This window comes from Ovis canadensis, chromosome 14, assembly GCF_042477335.2.
Source record: "Ovis canadensis isolate MfBH-ARS-UI-01 breed Bighorn chromosome 14, ARS-UI_OviCan_v2, whole genome shotgun sequence".
Lineage (NCBI taxonomy): Eukaryota > Metazoa > Chordata > Mammalia > Artiodactyla > Bovidae > Ovis > Ovis canadensis.
In genome coordinates this window covers 62,908,504-62,927,136 of record NC_091258.1, presented here as the reverse complement: position 1 = coordinate 62,927,136, position 18,633 = coordinate 62,908,504, and the positions used below count along the sequence as shown (strand labels likewise).

Sequence of the window (18,633 nt, the reverse complement as noted above, 5' to 3'; positions counted from 1 at the left end):
TGCAGGTGGGTGGGGAGCCAAGAGAGCAGGGTGTATGGGGAACGGGGGCCCAGTGTGCAAAGGGCTGATTGTGAGGGAGTTTTCACATGGGGCGGGGGGGAGCAGGTACCAGGATATGGCTATTTGAAACAGAGGGTGAACTTGCAAAGTGGGGGGGCTCCATGTGCAAGGGAAATGTTTGCTGGGAACATATGTGTTCAAAGGAGAGATGCGATGAACCTACTGGGAGTACAAATAAGAGGTTGACAAAATGTTCACGCAACGGAGCAGTGAGTTTCTACAAAAAAAAAAAGTTTGCAAAAAAGACGTGTAGGAAACTGAAAGGTCTCCTGCGTACAAGGTTCTTTGAGGTGAGTGGAAGGGCATAAAATGGCACGTGTGAGCTCCTGTAGTGCCCCTAACCACCCTTAGGCCCCACCCCTTCACGCACAGCGGGGCGTACTTTGTGCCAGTCAGTGACCTGCTCCTCTGTCATTGGCTAGCTGACCGGACTGGGCGGGAGTGAGGAGACTCCCGGAAGCGCAAGAGGCCCCCGGCGGGTAGCTGACCCCGAGCCAGGGAGTGGGTGCTTAGCAACCAGGGGATGTGCCCAGTAACGGGTTGGGGGTAGGGGGGAAGACAAGAGGAATTGTGGGTGCCTAGCAACAGAGAGGAAGGCGGTGCCTAGCTACGAGGGGGTACTCAGAGCAGCGGAGAGGTAGCCCTGGAGGATCTGTGGGTGTCTAGCAACGGGGAGGACCCTAGCAACGGCGGAGATGGGACGGGGGAAAGTAGTTTGGAGAGGTGCGCGGGAAGAGCCACGGGTTCTTAGCAATGAGAGAGGGAACCAGGAGAAACTGGGAGCCTATTAACAGGGAAGGAAGTCTTTGGCTGGTGGGAGCCTTAGGGTAGACACGGAGGAACGTGAGGCAAAGAAGAGATCAGTCCCACAACTCCTATCCATATAGTCCCTCCTCTTCTTCCCTAGACAATGTGGCAGGAGGTGGGGGCCCTACTGCGTGCGACCTGTGGACAGCTGGGCCGGACTATTGGTGTGCCTTGTGGGGCCCTGGGGCCGGGGCCCCGCTGCTGGGTAAGAGGCTGAGGAGGGGTTTCCAAGGGGAAGAGGCTGAAGGAGGCTTCAGGGGGCCAAAGGACAGGGAGGGGTCTAAAAGGGCCAGGCAGATACCATATCCTCCGCTCTTTACCAGTGTTCACGTCTCTTGCAGGGGCCATGTGGGGATTCTTGGGCCCAAAAACTTCATCAGGATGGGCCTGGCAGGGGCCTGGGTGAGGAGGACATTCGCAAGGCCCGGGAGGCCCGGATCAGGAAGACGCCCCGGCCCCAGGTATCATAGTGTACCACTCAGCAGCACCCCCATGAAGGCAGCTGGCCTCCAGAGCTTGGGAAAGGGTGTGGTGGCAGGTTGGTCGGACTGTCTGGGTGCTTTGTCCACCTTCTCCCCACTTCCCACTTCCCAGCTGAGTGACCGTTCTCGAGAACGCAAGGTGCCCGCCTCCCGCATCAGCCGCTTGGCCAACTTTGGGGGTAGGTATGACTGTGGGAGACTGTGACCTAGATCAGAAGAGGTGACGTTTACAGAATGAAGCAAGGGAGAGAGTGAATCAGAGAGAGAGGAGGGAGAGATGAAAAGAGAATGAAGGCAAAGGCCTGTAAAACCAAGAGAAATAGAGAAGAATGTTATATTTATTGAGAACCTGGAATGTGCAGGGCCCCTTACACGTGGTCTCTGCAGTGAATCAATGAGTGTTTGTTTCCATTCTATAGAGGAAGTGGAGGCTAAGGGAGGTAAACAGGACTAAACCCTGGGTCCTGCACCAGGATTATTCAGACTTCAGGTCACAACCTGCATGAAATAATTTAGTAGGTTGCAACCAGCATTTAAAAGAAGAATGGAAAATATGAGTGCAGATGTAGAGTCAGGGAGAAGTCTTGTTTCATGAAACATAATGTATCACTGGTCTCTATCGGTTATAATGCAAATGTCTTCTTGACTGTAAATCATGGTTTAAGTTTTAGAGATACTGATTCACAGTGTAAAGAAGGAGTCAAATGCACTGCTTAGAGCTTTGGCACCCGGCTGCCCAGGGTTCAAGGGGCTGATTCTTATGCATCCTCACTTTGTGAGTCTGGATAAGTTACTTCTCTGAGCCTCGATTTCCTTTTCTGTAGAATGGAAGTGTTTTTATAAAATTTCTCTCATGAGGGTGTGAGGACAAAATGAGTCAGTGCATAAAAGGCACTGGGAATGGTTTTTGGCATGGAGAAAGTGCTCAGAAAGTTCGAACTATGATTATTTATGGAAAGGATGAGAATACAAGAGGCAGAGTGACTTAAAAAGTCTTTGAGGACAAGGAGACAGAGGAGGCAGAGGAAATCAGAGCTGGAGAGATAACATCAAAAGGAGGAACTGAGAGGAGGCCTAGACAGACATACTGGGTGGAGGGAAGGGCAAAGATGGAGAAAAAACTGACTTAAAAGGAGAGGTGCGCATGAAGAAGAGAAACAGGAGTCATAGGAAGACAGAGACCTGGGGGGAGAAGGGGATCGTTTCCAGGCCTTCTTACTCTTGGCTGTACACTGGAATCATCTGGGATGGATGCCTAAAAGAAAAAGAATTCCAATTCTGAGGGACTTCCCTAGCGATCCAGTGGTTAGCACCTTGCCTGCCACTGCAGAAAGTTCAGGTTCAGTCCCTGGTCAGCGAGCTAAGATCGATCGCACATGCCTTGTGGCAAAAAAACTTGAAACATAAAACAGGAGCAATATTGTAACAAATTCAATAAAGATTTTAAAACTGGTCCACATCAAAAAATCTAAATAATAATAATAATAAGGCTAGGGACTTCCCTGGTGGTCCAGTGGTTAAGAATCCAACGCAGGGGACTTCTGTTCGATCCCTGGTCGGGAAACTAAGATCCCACATGCCAAAGGCTCGTCTCAGGCCAGTTTAACCAGAACCTCAGTGGTGGGGCCTGGGCATCGTATTTACAAAAGCTCCTCACGTGACTCTGGATGCAGCCAGGGGTGAGAAACACTGACCTGGGAGACAGAAACAAGGAGAGAGGGATGGAAACAGAGGTTTGCCTTCATGGGAACCTCAAGCAGGGAGGCAGTGAGTAAGAGCCTGATGTAGAGACAGAGGGCTGCAGAGAGCTGACTGCAAAGAGATGGGAGACAGGGGTGCATAGAGGGAGACAGAGAGCAAAGAGGGTCAGGGAGGTGTCGAGGGGGTGGGGAAGGAGATCGCCCCAGAGCAAGCGAGCACTCAGGCCCCCCTCTCCCTTCCTCAGGACTGGCTGTGAGCTTGGGGCTGGGAGCACTGGCTGAGGTGGCCAAGAAGTCCCTGCCTGGAGGAGGTATACAGCCAGGTAAGCAAGCCACGTGCTTGGGTCCACACCCTGGCCTTGCTGTGTGTCCTGGGGCAAGTGGTTTCACCTCTCTGAGCCCTAGTTTCCTCATACAGAGAATGGAGCCGATGATGACACAGCCACCTCTTTGGGTCATGGTGGAGTGCTCAGAGCAGGTGAAGCTGTTGTCAGGGTGGTGATGGGTAGAAGCAGGTCATGGGGGAAAAAAATGTAAGCCATCCACAGTGCAGTTCCTAACTGTAAGCAGCAGAGGAAGTACAAAAATAGGAGAGCTGCTGAGGGTCTGCAGCCAATAGAGATGGACTGGGCAGTGTAGAGATCAGCATTTGTGGGTACGATTCCCCAGCATGTCAATGTCTTGAAATGTCTTGATATTCTAAAAGAAAAAGAGACTAGAGAGATAATAATCGACAAAGGGAACGTGTGAGCCATGATTGAATGTTTGAAAAAAAAAGACTATAAAAGACTTTGGGGGACAATTGGGAAAATCAGAATATGACTGGATGGTAGATAGTTGAGAATTAGTGTTAATTTTCTTTTTTTTAAACGTCAAATTTATTAACTCTATTATTATTTTCATTTTGTATTTTTTTGCCACATGGCATGTGGAACTTCCCTGACCAGGGATCGAACCCATGCCCCCTGCATTGGAAGCACGGAGTCTTACCCACTGGACCATCAGGGCAGTCCCAGTGTTAATTTTCTTGGATGTGATTTTGGCATCGTGATTGTCTAGGGGATTATTCTTATTCTTAGCACAGGTTAAGTACAGATCAGTCAGCAAAAATAATGGTCACTGTCTGGGTACAGTTAAAGTGGGTGAAGGAGCATGTCAAAACTTTGAATCAGGTATGTAGGTATTCACAGGATGAATGCATCCTTTCTGTCTGTTTGGATCTTTTTCAAAGGAAAAAGTTGGCAGTAGGTGGAGGAACAGTCTGGCTTTAAGGTAAGGCTAGACTGAATTTACAACCTGCTCTGCCGCTTCTGTGCTGTGTGACCTAGAGCCAGGCAAGGCACCTTTCTGAATCTCTGGCTTCCTCACCTTGAAATTTAAGGCATTGGTTTTTCTTACTTCCTGGGGTGATTGTAGAGATTCAGCCAAAGAATCCATAGAAACACTTAAAATTCTGCCTAGCACAAGGTGAGCCCTCAATAAAGAGCTCAATAACTGTTATGAAATAAAAGCTTATCAAACACTTTATTGAATAATAGAATTTGCATATAGAACCACACATATCTAATTGTACAGAATGGGTCATTTTCACAAAGTGGACACATCTGTGCACCCATATCAAAAACCCCTAAAACAAGCAGTTCTCAAACTTTTTAATCTTAAGATCCATTTACACCTTTGAAACTGAGGACTGCATAGACCAAATGTGTTATATCTAAACACTGGGATTTTATTCAGCCATGAAAAGGAATGAAGGACTGATCCATGCTATTGTGTGGTTGAATCTTGGTGGTTTCCAGGGGCTCAAGGGCAGGTGGGTGAGGGAAATGGGAGGGGGTAACTGCTCACAGGCTTCCCTGGTGGCCCAGTGGTGAAGAATCCACCTGCCAATGCAAGAGCCACCAGTTCAATCCCTGGGAAGACACTCTGGAGAAGGAAATGGCACCCACTCCAGTACTCTTGCCTGGAAAATCCCATGGACAGAGGGGCCTGGCAGGCTACAGTCCATGGGATCGTAAAAGAGTCAGACACGACTTAGCGGCTAAACAACTGTTAATAGGTATGGGTGTCCTTTTGGGGGTGAAGAAAATGTTCTGTAATTGATCGTGGTGATAGTTGCACAACTGAAAATACTAGAAGTCACTGAACTGTGTGCTTTAAATGGGTAAATTATATCGTGTATGAATTACCTCTCAATAAAACCATTAAAAAACAGAATGAGAACCCCAAGAACTTGTTTATGTAGGTTATATTTACTATATGTGCTGTATTGGAGATTAAAACTGAAAAATTTGGGAAGATTCCCTGGTAGTCCAGTGGTTAAAACTCTGAGCTTTCACCACCAATGGCCTGGGTTCAATTCCTGGTTGGTGAACTAAGATCCCATTTTTTTTTTGGCGCAGTTTTGCCAAAAAAAAAAAGAAATTTAAAAACTGAAAAATGTTGTAAACAAGAATATACACACTCACTCCATCTGTCATCAGAGCAATTACAGCATCACAAGTCACAGAACTTCTGGAAAACTCCACTGAACATTTATAGGCTAATAAGGGTAAAAAAGGGCAAATAATGTATTGATATAATTATGAAAGTTCTGTTCTCACAGACTCTCCTAGAGGGTTTCAGGGCCCCCAGACCACACTTGGAAAATTGCTGCCCTGGTTCTCCAGAAGCTTTTCTGTACCCATTCTGGCACGTCCTCCCCACATCAGGGGTCCCCACTGTCTTGGCTTCTGACCCTCAAGATTAGTTGTGTCTGTTTTTACTCCTTACACCCATATCATCAGACAGTGTTTCGTGGCACGTGTCTGGCTTGTTCCGCTCAGCATTCTGTTTAAGAGGTGGGTCTGTGTTAACTGTAAACTGTCATAGGTTGTTTGTTCAACACTGTTCTCATCACCCCGTGGCTCTCCCACAGTCCCTTTGTTGGTTCTGTTGATGGTCCTTTGGGTTGTTTCCATTTCAAGACTGTTAGAACAGCGTTGCCGAGAACCTTCTTGGGGCATCTGTTGGTGGACACATTTATGCATTTCTCTTGGGGACATACCTCAGAGAGAAATTTGGTACAGTTGTATGCCTCAGTGGAGACTTCCCAACTGCTTCCCAAAGGGCTTGGGCCGTGGCACAGTCATCAGCAGTGTTGGCATTCCAGCGTTCCACATCTTTGCCAACACTTAGTATTGTCGTCTTTGTTTTAGCCATTCTGGTGTCTGTGCGGTGGTGTCATAATGATCTTTTTTGTGGTTGCCGTACTAACAATGATTCTCTCCACCCCAGAGGGAGGCTCCCAGCCAGGCTCCAGCCTTTTCCTGTCGGAGGCCAACGCTGAAAGGATCGTGCAGACCTTGTGTACAGTTCGGGGGGCCGCCCTCAAGGTTGGCCAAATGCTCAGCATCCAGGGTACAGCAGTGTGATGACTCTTGACTCCTGACCCCTGACCTCAGCCTCACCCCACCCCACCTACCACCAAGCCCCGGCTTCAGATACTCCCACAGGGCCCCTTGTGGCCTCCCCTCTCACTGGCTTCCCTCTCCCCGTTGTCTCCCAAGACAACAGCTTCATCAGCCCCCAGCTGCAGCGCATCTTCAAGCGGGTCCGCCAGAGCGCCGACTTCATGCCACGCTGGCAGATGCTGGTGAGTGCTCCGAGTGGGAAAGGCTGTTGAAGGAGGCCTGCCCCACCTGCCTAGCCCTCCTGGCTTCATGGCTCGGCTCCCTGTCTGACTCAGTGTTCCCATTTGTTAAATGGGAATCACTAAAGCCCACATCTCGGAGGATGGTGGTGATGAGTCAGTGAGAAAAAAGCACAGAGCTCTTCGTCCAGTTCGTGGCAGGCTCAGGGCTCTGTCTGGGCTGTGAAAGAGGCTGTGAAGCACTGTGGTGGGGGCCAGACTTTGGGAGTTCAAACCCCAGCTCTGCCACTTGCTACCTGTGCGGTCAGACACGTGGCCTGCCCTTTCTGCTTCAGTGACCTCATCTATGATTGGTGGTAGTTCTAACAACACCCACGTCTTGGGGTTACAGAAACCAGTGTGTGCAAAGCACCTGGAAGGGCCCCTGACACACCACGAGTGACATGCAAATGTTAGCTGTTCTTATTACCGTTTTTTTAATTAAAGGAGAGTGTGTCTGTAAATAGGTTGGCACAGAGCCTGACACTGAGTAACTGCCCAGGACATGAGCTGTTCTAGTCACTGGGGCAAGGGTGTGGAGTCCAGGATACAGCCACCTGCCTTCTGAGTGCTGTTCTCTCCCTCTCCATATGAGCCACTCTGCACAGGGCCCAACCCACAGGAAGAGCTCTGTAATTTTAGCTCTTTTTTATCATGTTAACTGTAGAGTTAATAATACAATATACAGGTATATGGGTATAATGGAGGACAATTATCAATCTTGAAGTAAAAAGTGTTAGTTGCTCAGTTGTATCCAACTCTTGTGACCCCATAGATTGTAGCTGGCCAGGCTCCTCTGTCCATGGGATTCTCCAGGCAAGAATACTCGAGTGGGCTGCCATGCCCTTCTCCAGGGGATCTTCCCGACCACTGATCAAACCTGGGTCTCCCATGTAGCCCGCAGATTAACTACACATAATAGCATTCCCCACAGCAGCCTGCACAGCCTCAGGAGTACAGGCCTTCCAGTCTGTCGGCGCCTGGCTCATCACCTTGGGTCAGGAGGCCTCTCTCTGAGCCTCAGTTTCCCCATCTGTAAAGTGGGGTAGCAGCCAAGAGCTTGGCCCAAGGCCTTGCATGTGGTGAGTGGGGTTATTAGCATGTGAAGCGCTCAGCACAGGGCATGGATCCAGCTGCCTGAAACCATGATGACGAGTGTGATGACCACTCTCCCCAGAGAGTTCTCGAAGAGGAGCTCGGCAGGGACTGGCAGGCCAAGGTGGCCTCTCTGGAGGAGGTGCCCTTTGCAGCTGCCTCCATTGGGCAGGTGCACCAGGGCGTGCTGAGGGATGGCACAGAGGTGGCCGTGAAGATCCAGGTGAGAGGGGAAGCAGGGTGGGAGTGGGGGGGCACCTGGCCACCCCAGGGGGTGACTCCCATCCCCCCTGCCTCTTCCCCTCCCAGTACCCAGGCGTTGCCCAGAGCATCCAGAGCGACGTCCAAAACCTGCTGGCGGTGCTCAAGATGAGCGTGGCTCTGCCGGAGGGTGAGGCACTCAGAAACCCCCTCACCCCGACCCCAACTGTGGCGGGTGGCACCCTGAAGACATAAAGTGGGGGGAGGGGCTGGACGCAGCAGGGGGTGGCCAGCAGCTCAGGGCAGGGTGTTTCACATGTGTGAGCCCGAGTGAGCACCCAAGTCTGGGTGTTTGAGACAGAATGAAGGGACACCAAGGTGGGGAGAGCCCAGAGTATAGGCGTGTGACAAAGTCAGGCTTAGACATGCCGACAGAGATCCTGAGAGACAGAAGCCCAGACAGAAATCCAGAAACAGACACACGGGATGTGCAGAGCGGGACAGGAGGCCTGAGCCACAGAAACAGGAGGAGGTGTCAGTGGGACCTCACAAGTGTGTTACAGTATGTGAGAGAGCGCCTGAGGGAGATGGAGCAGAGTGTGTGTGTAGAGAGAGAGAGAGAGGGCGGGGGGAGAGCAAGAATGAGAGAGTCAGGCCCAGAGGGAAGCTTCAGAGACACTGGAAGCAGCATAAGAGAGTAAGAAATAGGGACAGAGGGGGACTTCGCCGGCCGTCCAGTGGTTAAGACTCTGCGCTTCCACTGCAGGGGGAACAGGTTCGATCCCTGGTCAGAGAACTAAGATCCCACATGCCATGGTGTGTGCAGTGTGGCCAAAAAAGGGACAGAGAACAGGTGGCAGATGTGACTGTGAAAGGGGCCTAAGGACCGGTGTGCGTGCCTAAGAAAGAGACCCCAGCCGAGAGGCTTCCACAGAGGCGCAGCTGTGTGAAGAGCTGAGGGGAGTGTGTGCCCAGAGCATGTGGGTGAGAGACATGGAGCAGAAGGGATGAGGGCTGGGGAGACAGTGACAGACACGACTGGCAGGGGAAGACGTCCCTGAGTGGGAGCCTGAGGGGTCAGGCAGGGGGCAGGAGGCAGGCTGTGGCCTTCCCTGCCTGACACGGCTGCACCCCCCACCCCCCGCCCCCACTCCCCACCCCCAGGCCTGTTTGCTGAGCAGAGCCTGCAGGCCTTGCAGCGGGAGCTGGCGTGGGAGTGTGACTATCGTCGTGAGGCGGCCTGTGCCCAGAACTTCAGGTGAGCTGATGCCCCTACAGGCCCTAGGACAGGCCTCCCTGGTGGCTCAGGCAGTAAAGAATCTGCCTGCAATGCAGGAGACCCGGGTTCAATCCCTTTGTGGGGAAGATCCCCTGGAGAAGGGAATAGCTACCCATTCCAGTATTCTTGCCTGGGAAATCCCAAGGACAGAGGAGCCTGGCAGGCTACAGTCCATGGGGTCGGGAAGAGTTGGACATGACTGAGTGACTAACACACACACACACAGGCCCCTGGAGGCCCCCTTCCACCCTCCAGATTCCTTCACGGGCCCAGAGGGCAGCTGGAGCCCTGTGGTGGGGCTGGCAGACTGCTTCTCTCTTCGTTCATTTGGTCATCCATCCAGCCCTTCACTTATTACTTCATTCACACCCTGTGTCCTCTGTGAGCATTCTAAATTCCTCTCTCTAAATGTCTCTACTTTCTCATGGGTCAAATAGGACACTGAATCACTGCAGTCCGATGCAGGAGACAGACTTGTCAGCAGGCACTCAGTCACACGAGATACCATCACACGCACTGGACTAACAGAGATGAAGCTATCAAGAGTTGGGGGCTCCGGGGACTTCCCTGGTGGTCCAGTCCCTAAGATTCTGCCCTTACAATGCAGGGGCACAGGCTCAGTTCCTGGTCAGGGAACTAAGATCCCGTGTGCCTTACATCGTGGCCAAAAAATAAAACTAAAAACAAAAGAGCTGGGGGCTCCAGGGCATCCCTTATACTCTGTGGGCAGGAGGAACAATGGATAGAAGCATTTTGGAGAATGGTTTGGCATCATCAAGGCTCAGGATCCATATCTAACCCAACAGTTGCCCTCCTGGCTAAATACTCTAAGGACACTTATGCCAGTATGCACCATCAGACTTTTCCAGAATACTCAGAACACTCATAGCCTCAAATTGGAAACAACCCAAATCTATCAAACTTAGCCAGCAGGGTGGATAAATAAACTATGGTATATTCATAAACACAGTATCACGTAGCATTGAAAAGGAGTGAACTTCAGCTCCATGGAACAGTGGTTGTATCTTAGAGGCATCGTGATAAACTGCAATTAATTATATCTCAGTGAGACCCTCCACAGTGCAGAGCATGGCCCACATGTTTACTGAGCACAGATCTGTAGATACGAAGGCAGTAGAAGGCAGTGGTTAGGGGCCTGGGCTCAGATGTGGGATCCTGTCAGGATTCAGTCCTGGGTCAGTCCTTAATGGACTGGGTAGCTTTAATATGCATGGTGACCTCAAGAGAGCATCCTCCTCAGGGAAAGTGAAGATAAAGGAGAATTGTGCTGGGACTTCCCTGGTGGTCCAGTGGCCAAGACTCCCTGCTCCCAATGTAGGGGGCCCGGGGTTCAATCCCTGGTCAGGAAACTAGATCCCACACACCACATCTAAGAGTTCACAGGCCACAGCTGAAAGGTTCCGTGTGCTGGAACTATTACCCAGCACAACCAAATAAGTATTTTTTTTAAAAAGAGGGAATTGTTGTGCTGACTGAATGCTCAGCAGAAGCCTGGCCCATGAGGAGCACTTCAAACATCAGAGATTTAATCAACAAGCACAAAAATACCAGCCCCCAAAGCAGAACATCAATGTGGGAGACCTGGTTAGATCCCTGGGTTGGGAAGATCCCCTGGAGGAGGGCCTGGCAACCCACTCCAGTATACTTGCCTGGAGAATCCCCATGGACAGAGGAGCCTAGAGGGTTACAGTCCATGGGGTCACAAAGAATCAGACATAACTGAGTGACTAAGCACAGCACAGGAAAGTAGGACCTGGAGAAAGAGAGTGTCAAGTGGGCTGGGCCAAAGCACTCCTGTGTGGGGCCTGGGGAGACCACCCGTTCCAGAATTTCCCAGTGCTCTTAGGATAAAACCCGTATCATTTCCCCAGCTCCCTGTCCCCCCACCTTCCCCACACCAGCCTTTCTACAGGTCCCCAACCAGAAGCCTTGCTCATATTCTTTGCCTCCCATATCTTACAGTAACATGCTTATCTCAGTCTACTGTTGGTCTGTTTGTTAGAATGTGGTCTTCTGTGACTGATGGCGGGGGCAGGGGGGGATTCCTAGGGCTCCTCTTACTGCTCTGTCACCCAGCATCATCCAACACAAGGATGGACGCCAAGAATGCCCTTTATTAGTCAGTGCTTCCCTGGTGGCTCAGAGGGTAAAGCATCTGCCTGCAATGCAGGAGACCTGGGTTCGATCCCTCTGTCAGGAAGATCCCCTGGAAAAGGAAGTGGCAACCCACTCCAGTACTCTTGCCTGGAAAATCCCATGGACAGAGAAGCCTGGTAGACTATAGTCCATGGGATCGCAAAGAGTCGGACACGACTGAGCAACTTCACTTTCACTTTCAGAATAATGACTCCAAGGAGTGGCCAACGAGTATCGCTGTGGACTCAAAGATTTGTATATCAGTGACTATTTTTCAGATAAATGAATTAATAAGTTGATGAGAAAGTAATGCTCATTGAGTTTAATACACTGAGCTCATCCCGGGGTGAACAGAAGTCAGAGAAGTGTTTCTGGTAGGGAAGTGGTCCCTGGGTCTCCAGCCGCACTTTGGGGCAGGCACAGATATTTGTTGAATGAATGCATGAGTGAATGAAGGAAATGTCTGAATGGGTGTCAGTCCAGCCAGGTACTGGCCATCACTCAGGGCAGAGAGGAAAGAAGAGGGCGGGAGTGAAGACAAGACACAGACTTTCCCATGGAAGACTTCTCAGAGGAGGGGGAGGGCTCAAGCCAGGGCCACAGAGGCCTGAAGAGTGAGGTGCCCACCCCTACCCTCCCATCTGCCCCAGGCAGCTGTTGGCAGATGACCCCTTCTTTCGGGTGCCGGCGGTGATTCAGGAGCTGTGCACGACGCGGGTGCTGGGCATGGAGCTGGCTGGAGGGGTCCCCCTGGACCAGTGCCAGGGCTTGAGCCAGGACATCCGGAACCAGGTACATGGACTCATGGGACAGTCAGAAGGGTGCTGCCCTGGGGCAGAGCTGGCTGGGCAGGGCAGTTCAGACCCAAGGTCCCCCTCCAGGCTTCAGAGGGCTTTAGAGGGACACATGACTCTGAGATTTCTGTTACTCCTTCTCTCCACCCCAGATCTGCTTCCAGCTCCTGAGGCTTTGTCTTCGGGAGCTGTTTGAGTTCCGATTCATGCAGACGGACCCCAACTGGGCCAACTTCCTGTATGATGCTTCCAGCCACCAGGTGGGTTCCTTGTGATGTGTCAGGGTGTGTCAGCTGCTGTAACAGATTTCCCAATATGTCAGTAGCTCAGCACAATAGCTCCAATAGCTATTATAGCAGGCTGGAGCGGCGTCGTGCATGCAGTGATTCAGGGACCCAGGCTCCTTCCCTTTTGTGAGTGTGCCACCTGCCGCCACCACCCCCCACCCCCACCCCAGGCCTTGAAAGGCTCTCCTTCCAGTGCAAGGGGAAAGAGAGGTTGAGAAGGTAACCCCCTGCCTAACTGCTTTGGCCAGAAATGACCCATCATTCTCTTCACCATTCCATTGATAGGAACTGGACACATGATTCATCTAGGTGCAAGGGATGCTGGGAAATCTCTGGCTAGGCAGTGGCAATGGAGAAGAGTCATTATCTCACCTGTCATTCATTTAGAACATCCCAAGTATTAACACCTACTGCCTCCCGACAGTGATGCCAAGACAACTCCAACCTTTGCCTTCCCAGAGTTCCTCACCCAACACAGGGCCCTATTACCAGACAACGTGACCTGCAGTTAGTACCTTGGTAGGGAAGCACAGGCCACAGAGGGGTCAAATGATGGGGGAAGCTCAGGGGTTGGTGGGAAGCCAGGGAAAGTGGCTAAACCTGCCTGGGGTGAGCAGGGCCAAGGAAGCTGAAACAAGAAAGACACAGCCATTTAAGGAGCAGGGAATAAAGAGCTTTCCTGGTAAAGGACACAGGCCATCCAAAGGCCTGGGAGTGACAGTTTGCACTGAAAGGCTCTCGGCATGCATGGTTGCTCAGTAGCTTTCCAGTTGCTCAGTGGTCTGTGCCATTCCTTCCCCGGAGGGGTCCTTTTAAAGCACAAGTCCCTTCCACAGCTTTCAGCACCCTCAGGGTCCAGTGAGCCATGTGCTGGGGGCAACAGGGCCCCACTGCATCCAGCCTCTGTCCCTTGCCACCTTCTTCCCCCAAGTGCACAGACGCCTGCATCCTTCCAAGGCTCCCACGGGGCAGGGAGGGCAGTTTCCCCAACTCGGGGGCCAGGGTGGGGGTTGAGGGCGGTGATCTGAGTCCTGACATCAATTCGTTGGGTCTCAGAAGCTGTTTTATTTTAAAGGCATAGACTATGTTGCCAGTAGGAGGGATCATATTGTTTCGGGACACTTGTGTTTGATGTTTATTTATTGTGTGCATTCACACTGGAGCCCAGAATAATCTGCATTTTCTTCCCCCCCACCACTTTATTTAAATTGGAGTACAGAGCTTCCCTGGTGGGTCAATAGTAAAGAGTCCACCTGCCAATGCAGGAGATGTGGGTTCCATCCCTGGGTTTCAGAAGATCCCCTGGAGGAGGAAATGGCAATCCATTCTAGTATTCTTGCCTGGAAAAATCCCATGGACAGAAGAGCCTGGCAGGTTACAGTCCATGGGGTCGCAAAAGAGTCGGACACAACTTAGCGACTAAACAACAACAAATAGTTGCTTTATACTGATGTGTCAATTTTTGCTGTAGAGCACAATGAATCAGCCACGCGTATCCTTATATCCCCTCATTTTTGAATCTGCATTTTCTTACTGTGGGTTGTGGTCAATAGTTTGAACTCCACTGTTACAGAGAAACTTACACATGTGTTCATTCACTAGCAAAACCCCAAAATAACCACAGTGCCCATCAAGCAGATAAATGTGATATATTCATCCAACAGGATCTTAACTGGGCAGTGAAAAAATGAATGAAAGAGCTAGAGCAGTGGCGATGAATTGCAAAACCATGTTGAACACAAAGAATTTGCAGAATAACTATCATAAATGCCACGTATGTGAAGTTTTAAAATACACAAAACATGACTATGTATTGTTCCGGGGTCCACATATATGTAGAAAATGTAGCAATGCACACATGGGAATTTCGGGAAACAATAATAATTTCAGGAAAGTGGTACCCTGAAAGAGAGGGTAGGGACTGGGGGAGGTAGAATCAGGCCCCACTTTGATTGGTAGTGTATTTGTGAGTATATTGGTGGTAGGATTTGTGAGCGTTGATTTCACTTTTCCATGTATTTTCTTATTCTCTAGGTGTTTCTTTTTCTTCTGTGCCTAAAACATGTTATTATAAAAACAACTAGAATCCCCCAAATAAAAGCCAGGTTCCATCAGCTTCATGTGGGGATGGATTGAAGTGTGGAGACCAGAAGCCAGGAGTCCCGGGAGGTGGCTGGTCAGGGACTCAGGCAGGAGGGGGTGTGTGGGGGGACAGAGGGATGGGCCCTGGCACCCTCACAGACAATGGGGAGCCCTGGTGGACTCCCAGCGTCACTTTCACCATCCCTCAATCCCAGGTGACCTTGCTGGACTTCGGGGCAAGCCGGGAATTTGGGACCGAATTCACAGACCATTATATTGAGGTGAGTGCCCCCCCCCAGCTCTGGGGTCTCTAAGGGCCAAGCCTCAAGCCAGATACTAAGGCTTGCAGAGAAGGAGAAATACACTATCTGGTATTAAGAAATAAATAATAAGGCTCTGGATCTCTGAAGCCATGCTTTGCAGCTTGTATGGAACAGGGGAGGGACATAGAATTAGGAAACTCCTGAATAACAAGTGGTTTCTTAAACCCTAGGAGGCTGGGGTGGGGTGGGGGAGCTGGCAGAAGAGAGGTGTCAGAGACAGGCCTAGGGCTCTGGCTTGAGGAACTGGGCCTTGTGAGGTGGGGGGGGTCCCCTTTGCATGGGGACAGGAAAGAGTTGGTTACCCCAACACAGACACACAGGCTCCCTGAGGTTCTCTCTACAGGCCACTCTGGAACTACAAAGCTGAGGCCTCTCTGGGTAGTTGGGACATCCCCTCCCCACCCCCACAGTCCTGTTTAGCATGGCCCTCTTGCCTCCTCCCCAGCCTTTTCCAGTTTAAAAAAGCCCTGTCACACGGGTCCCCCAAGGACCACAGGCGTGACAGATGGCCAGACAGGCTGGGGCAGGGGGAGCCGGGACAGACCAGAACTGCCAGAGTTAATCCTGTATCCCCCTTCCTCCCAAGAAGGGGCAACCCGGTGGTGAAGGGTTCGTCCCCCTTCCCCTCCTCGCCGGGCCATTCCCCACTTTGACCCTGGTTCCTCTTCTGGGAAGCAGGGACCCTCCTATCCACCTTTTAATACAGTAAGTCCCCTACACACAAACCTTCTAGTTGCAAACTTTCAAAGATGTGAACCTCTGTTCACACGTCCTGTCACGTAAGTTAGTTCACGTGTATGGCGTATCCTGTCACCTCTATTGTCACCTGCGTACATCCTCTACAAGGGCCTATGCTTTTGTATACTGTACAGTGTGGAGTACAGTAGTACAACATCTTTCTTTCAAGCCCACGATGTCCGGAAGCAAGCGTAAAAGCAGCAGTATATAACTGATTGTGTTAACGGGGTACCCAGGCTAACTTTGTTGGACTTAGGAGTAAAACTGAACTTAGGAATCTGCTCTCAGAAAGGAGCTCATTCGTATGTAGGGTACTTACTGTAGTAATAGGAATTCGTGATATTTCTGGTGTTTACTTCATGTGGGCAACTTCCCCGGTGGCTCAGTGGTAAAGAATCCGCCTGCAATGCAGGAGACACGGGTAGACGTGGGTTCAATCCCTGGGTCAGGAAGATCCCTTGAAGGAGGAAATGGCAACCCACCCCAGTATTCTTGCCAGGAAAACCCCGTGGCCATTGGAGCCTGGAAGGCTACAGCCCATAGATCCACAAACAGTCGGACACACCAAGCACACACGCGCCACGCGAAGCACACCACAGATACACCCTCATCCTCCCAGAGCCCCATGAGGAAGACAGTTTCATCACCCCCACTTCACAGATGAGAAAGCAGAGGCCCCCAGAGCAAAGCGACTTCCCCAGAGTCAGCCAGCGAGTGGCAGCGCTGGGATAGAGCCCAAGCAGGCTGGCTCCCGGTTCTGTCTGTCTGTCCCTGCGCCCTCAGCTCCTGCCCACTGGAGAGCTGCTTAGCTCCAAACACTGATTTACTAAACAAGGGTTTTCACCAAGGGCCTCCTGAGTGAGTGCCAGACCCTGTGCCACTTGGGACTACACCCAACTGCGATCCCTGCCCTCTTGGGGCTCCAAGTCCAGTATGGAAGCCAGACATCAACCAAGTGACCCCAGAGATGGCAGCCTCAGAGGCAGTTCTGGGTCACGGTCACACCCTTTAGCAACTGAGTGTTTGGACCCGTGGGCATCACTTGGCATCTGCTTTCCTCTGTCCTGCTTCCAGGCAGCCTCTGCCTTCCCAGCCAAGTGGGCAGAATGCCTGACCACCCCAACCTCCAGGCTCAGAAACAGTCTTGAGAGAGGCACAGACAGGGGTAAGGTGGAGAGGGAGCGGCTTCCAGGTGAGAGGGCTTAGGTAGAGGAAAACGGAAGTGGATCTGGGCAGGGCCAGACTTCCAGCTCCCGTCTCCAGACCCACCCTTGAACCCCTCAGACCCTGTGCCCACATCCGCCTTTCCAGGTGGTGATGGCTGCAGCCAATGGAGATAAAGATCGGGTCCTGCAGAAATCGAGAGACCTCAAATTTCTCACAGGCTTTGAGACCAAGGTGGGGAGAGTTGGAGCTGGTGTCTCCTTGCGGAGAGTAAAAGCGCTTCTCTCTACTGGGGGAACTGTGGATGAATGGGGGACTCTAGGGGGACCGCTTCTCTCTACTGGGGGAACTGTGGATGAATGGGGGGCTCTAGGGGGACCGCTTCTCTCTACTGGGGGAACTGTGGATGAATGGGGGACTCTAGGGGGACCGCTTCTCTCTACTGGGGGAACTGTGGATGAATGGGGGACTCTAGGGGGACCGCTTCTTTGTACTGGGAGCTCTGGGGAGGAGGGGTAAATGGGGGTACCACTCATCTATTCTACAGAGGGAGTGGGGGGCTGCTTGTGGATCTGGTGGGGCAGGCGGTTGAAGAACAGAAGCTGCATCTCTGTCCTAGAGAGTGAAGGCTGTGTGTCAACTGGAGGCCCTAAGAGGACAGGAAGGGTGCTTTCTTTGGGGAGTAGAGGGGGGCTGCTTGTCTCTTAGGGGCTCTGGAAGGAGCGGAGGCTGCCTGTTACTCTCTGGGAAATTGAGGGCTTGTGTTTGTACTTGAGACTCTGGGGGAGCAGAGGGCTATATGTCCACACTGGGTGCCTCTGGTCTCCCCAATCCCTAGGCATTCTCGGATGCCCACGTGGAGGCCGTGATGATCCTGGGGGAGCCCTTTGCCACCCAGGGCCCCTACGACTTTGGGGCGGGTGACACTGCCCGCCGCGTGCAGGGCCTCATCCCTGTGCTGCTGCGGCACCGGCTTCACCCACCGCCCGAGGAGACCTATGCTCTGCACCGGAAGCTTGCCGGGGCTTTCCTGGCCTGTGCCCGCCTCCGTGCCCACATCGCCTGCCGGGACCTCTTCCAGGACACCTACCACCGCTACTGGGCCAGTCGCCAGGCATAGCCACAGCCTATAGCCTCCTAACCAGAGGACTCATCAGAGAGACTCCATCTCAGGACTCCAGCCCCATCGCAGGCCATCCCCTGCTATGAGGCCTCTTTTTCTCCCCTGCTCTAGGCCTGGGGGCCCACTTTGGGCTTGGGACTAGGACACTCCCAGCTTCATACGCCCATGTCCTGCCCTCCCCACTCCAAAGGGAGCATCCGGGAATTCTACCCTGGTATTAATTTATTTCTGGAAACATTTGAGAGTCTTAGACCCCTCTGCACTGCCATCACGGAGATGCAGAGGCAGCTAGAGGGGGAGCCGCTCACCTCTGCCTCAGGTCCCCCATAGATGTCCGTGAATGAGGAGGGGGTGGTGGTTGGTGGGGGCAGCCCTCACCTTTGCCTTGCTCACCCCTGCACCAGCTGCCTTCTCCCTGGTGGCATCCTCTCTGTGTGTTTGGGGAGGGCATGGTGGGGGGGTGAAACTTCAGACCTAATAAAAGTGACCCTCCCATTCCCCCAGTTCTTTTCTCTGCTACGGGGGATGGGGGGAGGTTGCAGGCTGCCTCCAGGTGCAGATGGCCAGCCCTCTCCCACCCTCTTGTCTGAAAGCCCCAGTCCTGCCTGGGCCATCTGTTGCCAGGAACCTCCTTCTCTCCTTTCCCTACCGCCCCCCCATCCTGCCCCTCC

The 18,633-nt window shown here is 52.0% G+C and overlaps 1 protein-coding gene across 9 annotated transcripts; it reads left to right on the top strand.

The window, feature by feature from the left end:
• Window positions 1–449: 449 nt before the first annotated feature.
• On the top strand, window positions 450–18,460 carry COQ8B (coenzyme Q8B). Of its 9 annotated transcripts, none has more exons than XM_069550789.1 (15): window positions 450–539; window positions 968–1,072; window positions 1,209–1,328; window positions 1,462–1,528; window positions 3,295–3,372; window positions 6,326–6,448; window positions 6,598–6,683; window positions 7,897–8,037; window positions 8,124–8,205; window positions 9,180–9,273; window positions 12,102–12,243; window positions 12,398–12,505; window positions 14,830–14,895; window positions 16,987–17,073; window positions 17,678–18,460. In XM_069550789.1, the coding sequence occupies exons 2-15, from the start codon at window positions 971–973 to the stop codon at window positions 17,957–17,959; spliced, it is 1,578 nt and encodes a 525-aa protein (XP_069406890.1). In that variant the 5' UTR covers window positions 450–539; window positions 968–970; the 3' UTR covers window positions 17,960–18,460. The 9 variants fall into 9 exon arrangements, with proteins under 9 accessions (XP_069406890.1, XP_069406884.1, XP_069406889.1 ...); XM_069550788.1 differs by having other exon boundaries at window positions 465–561; XM_069550791.1 differs by having other exon boundaries at window positions 494–565.
• Window positions 18,461–18,633: the final 173 nt, after the last annotated feature.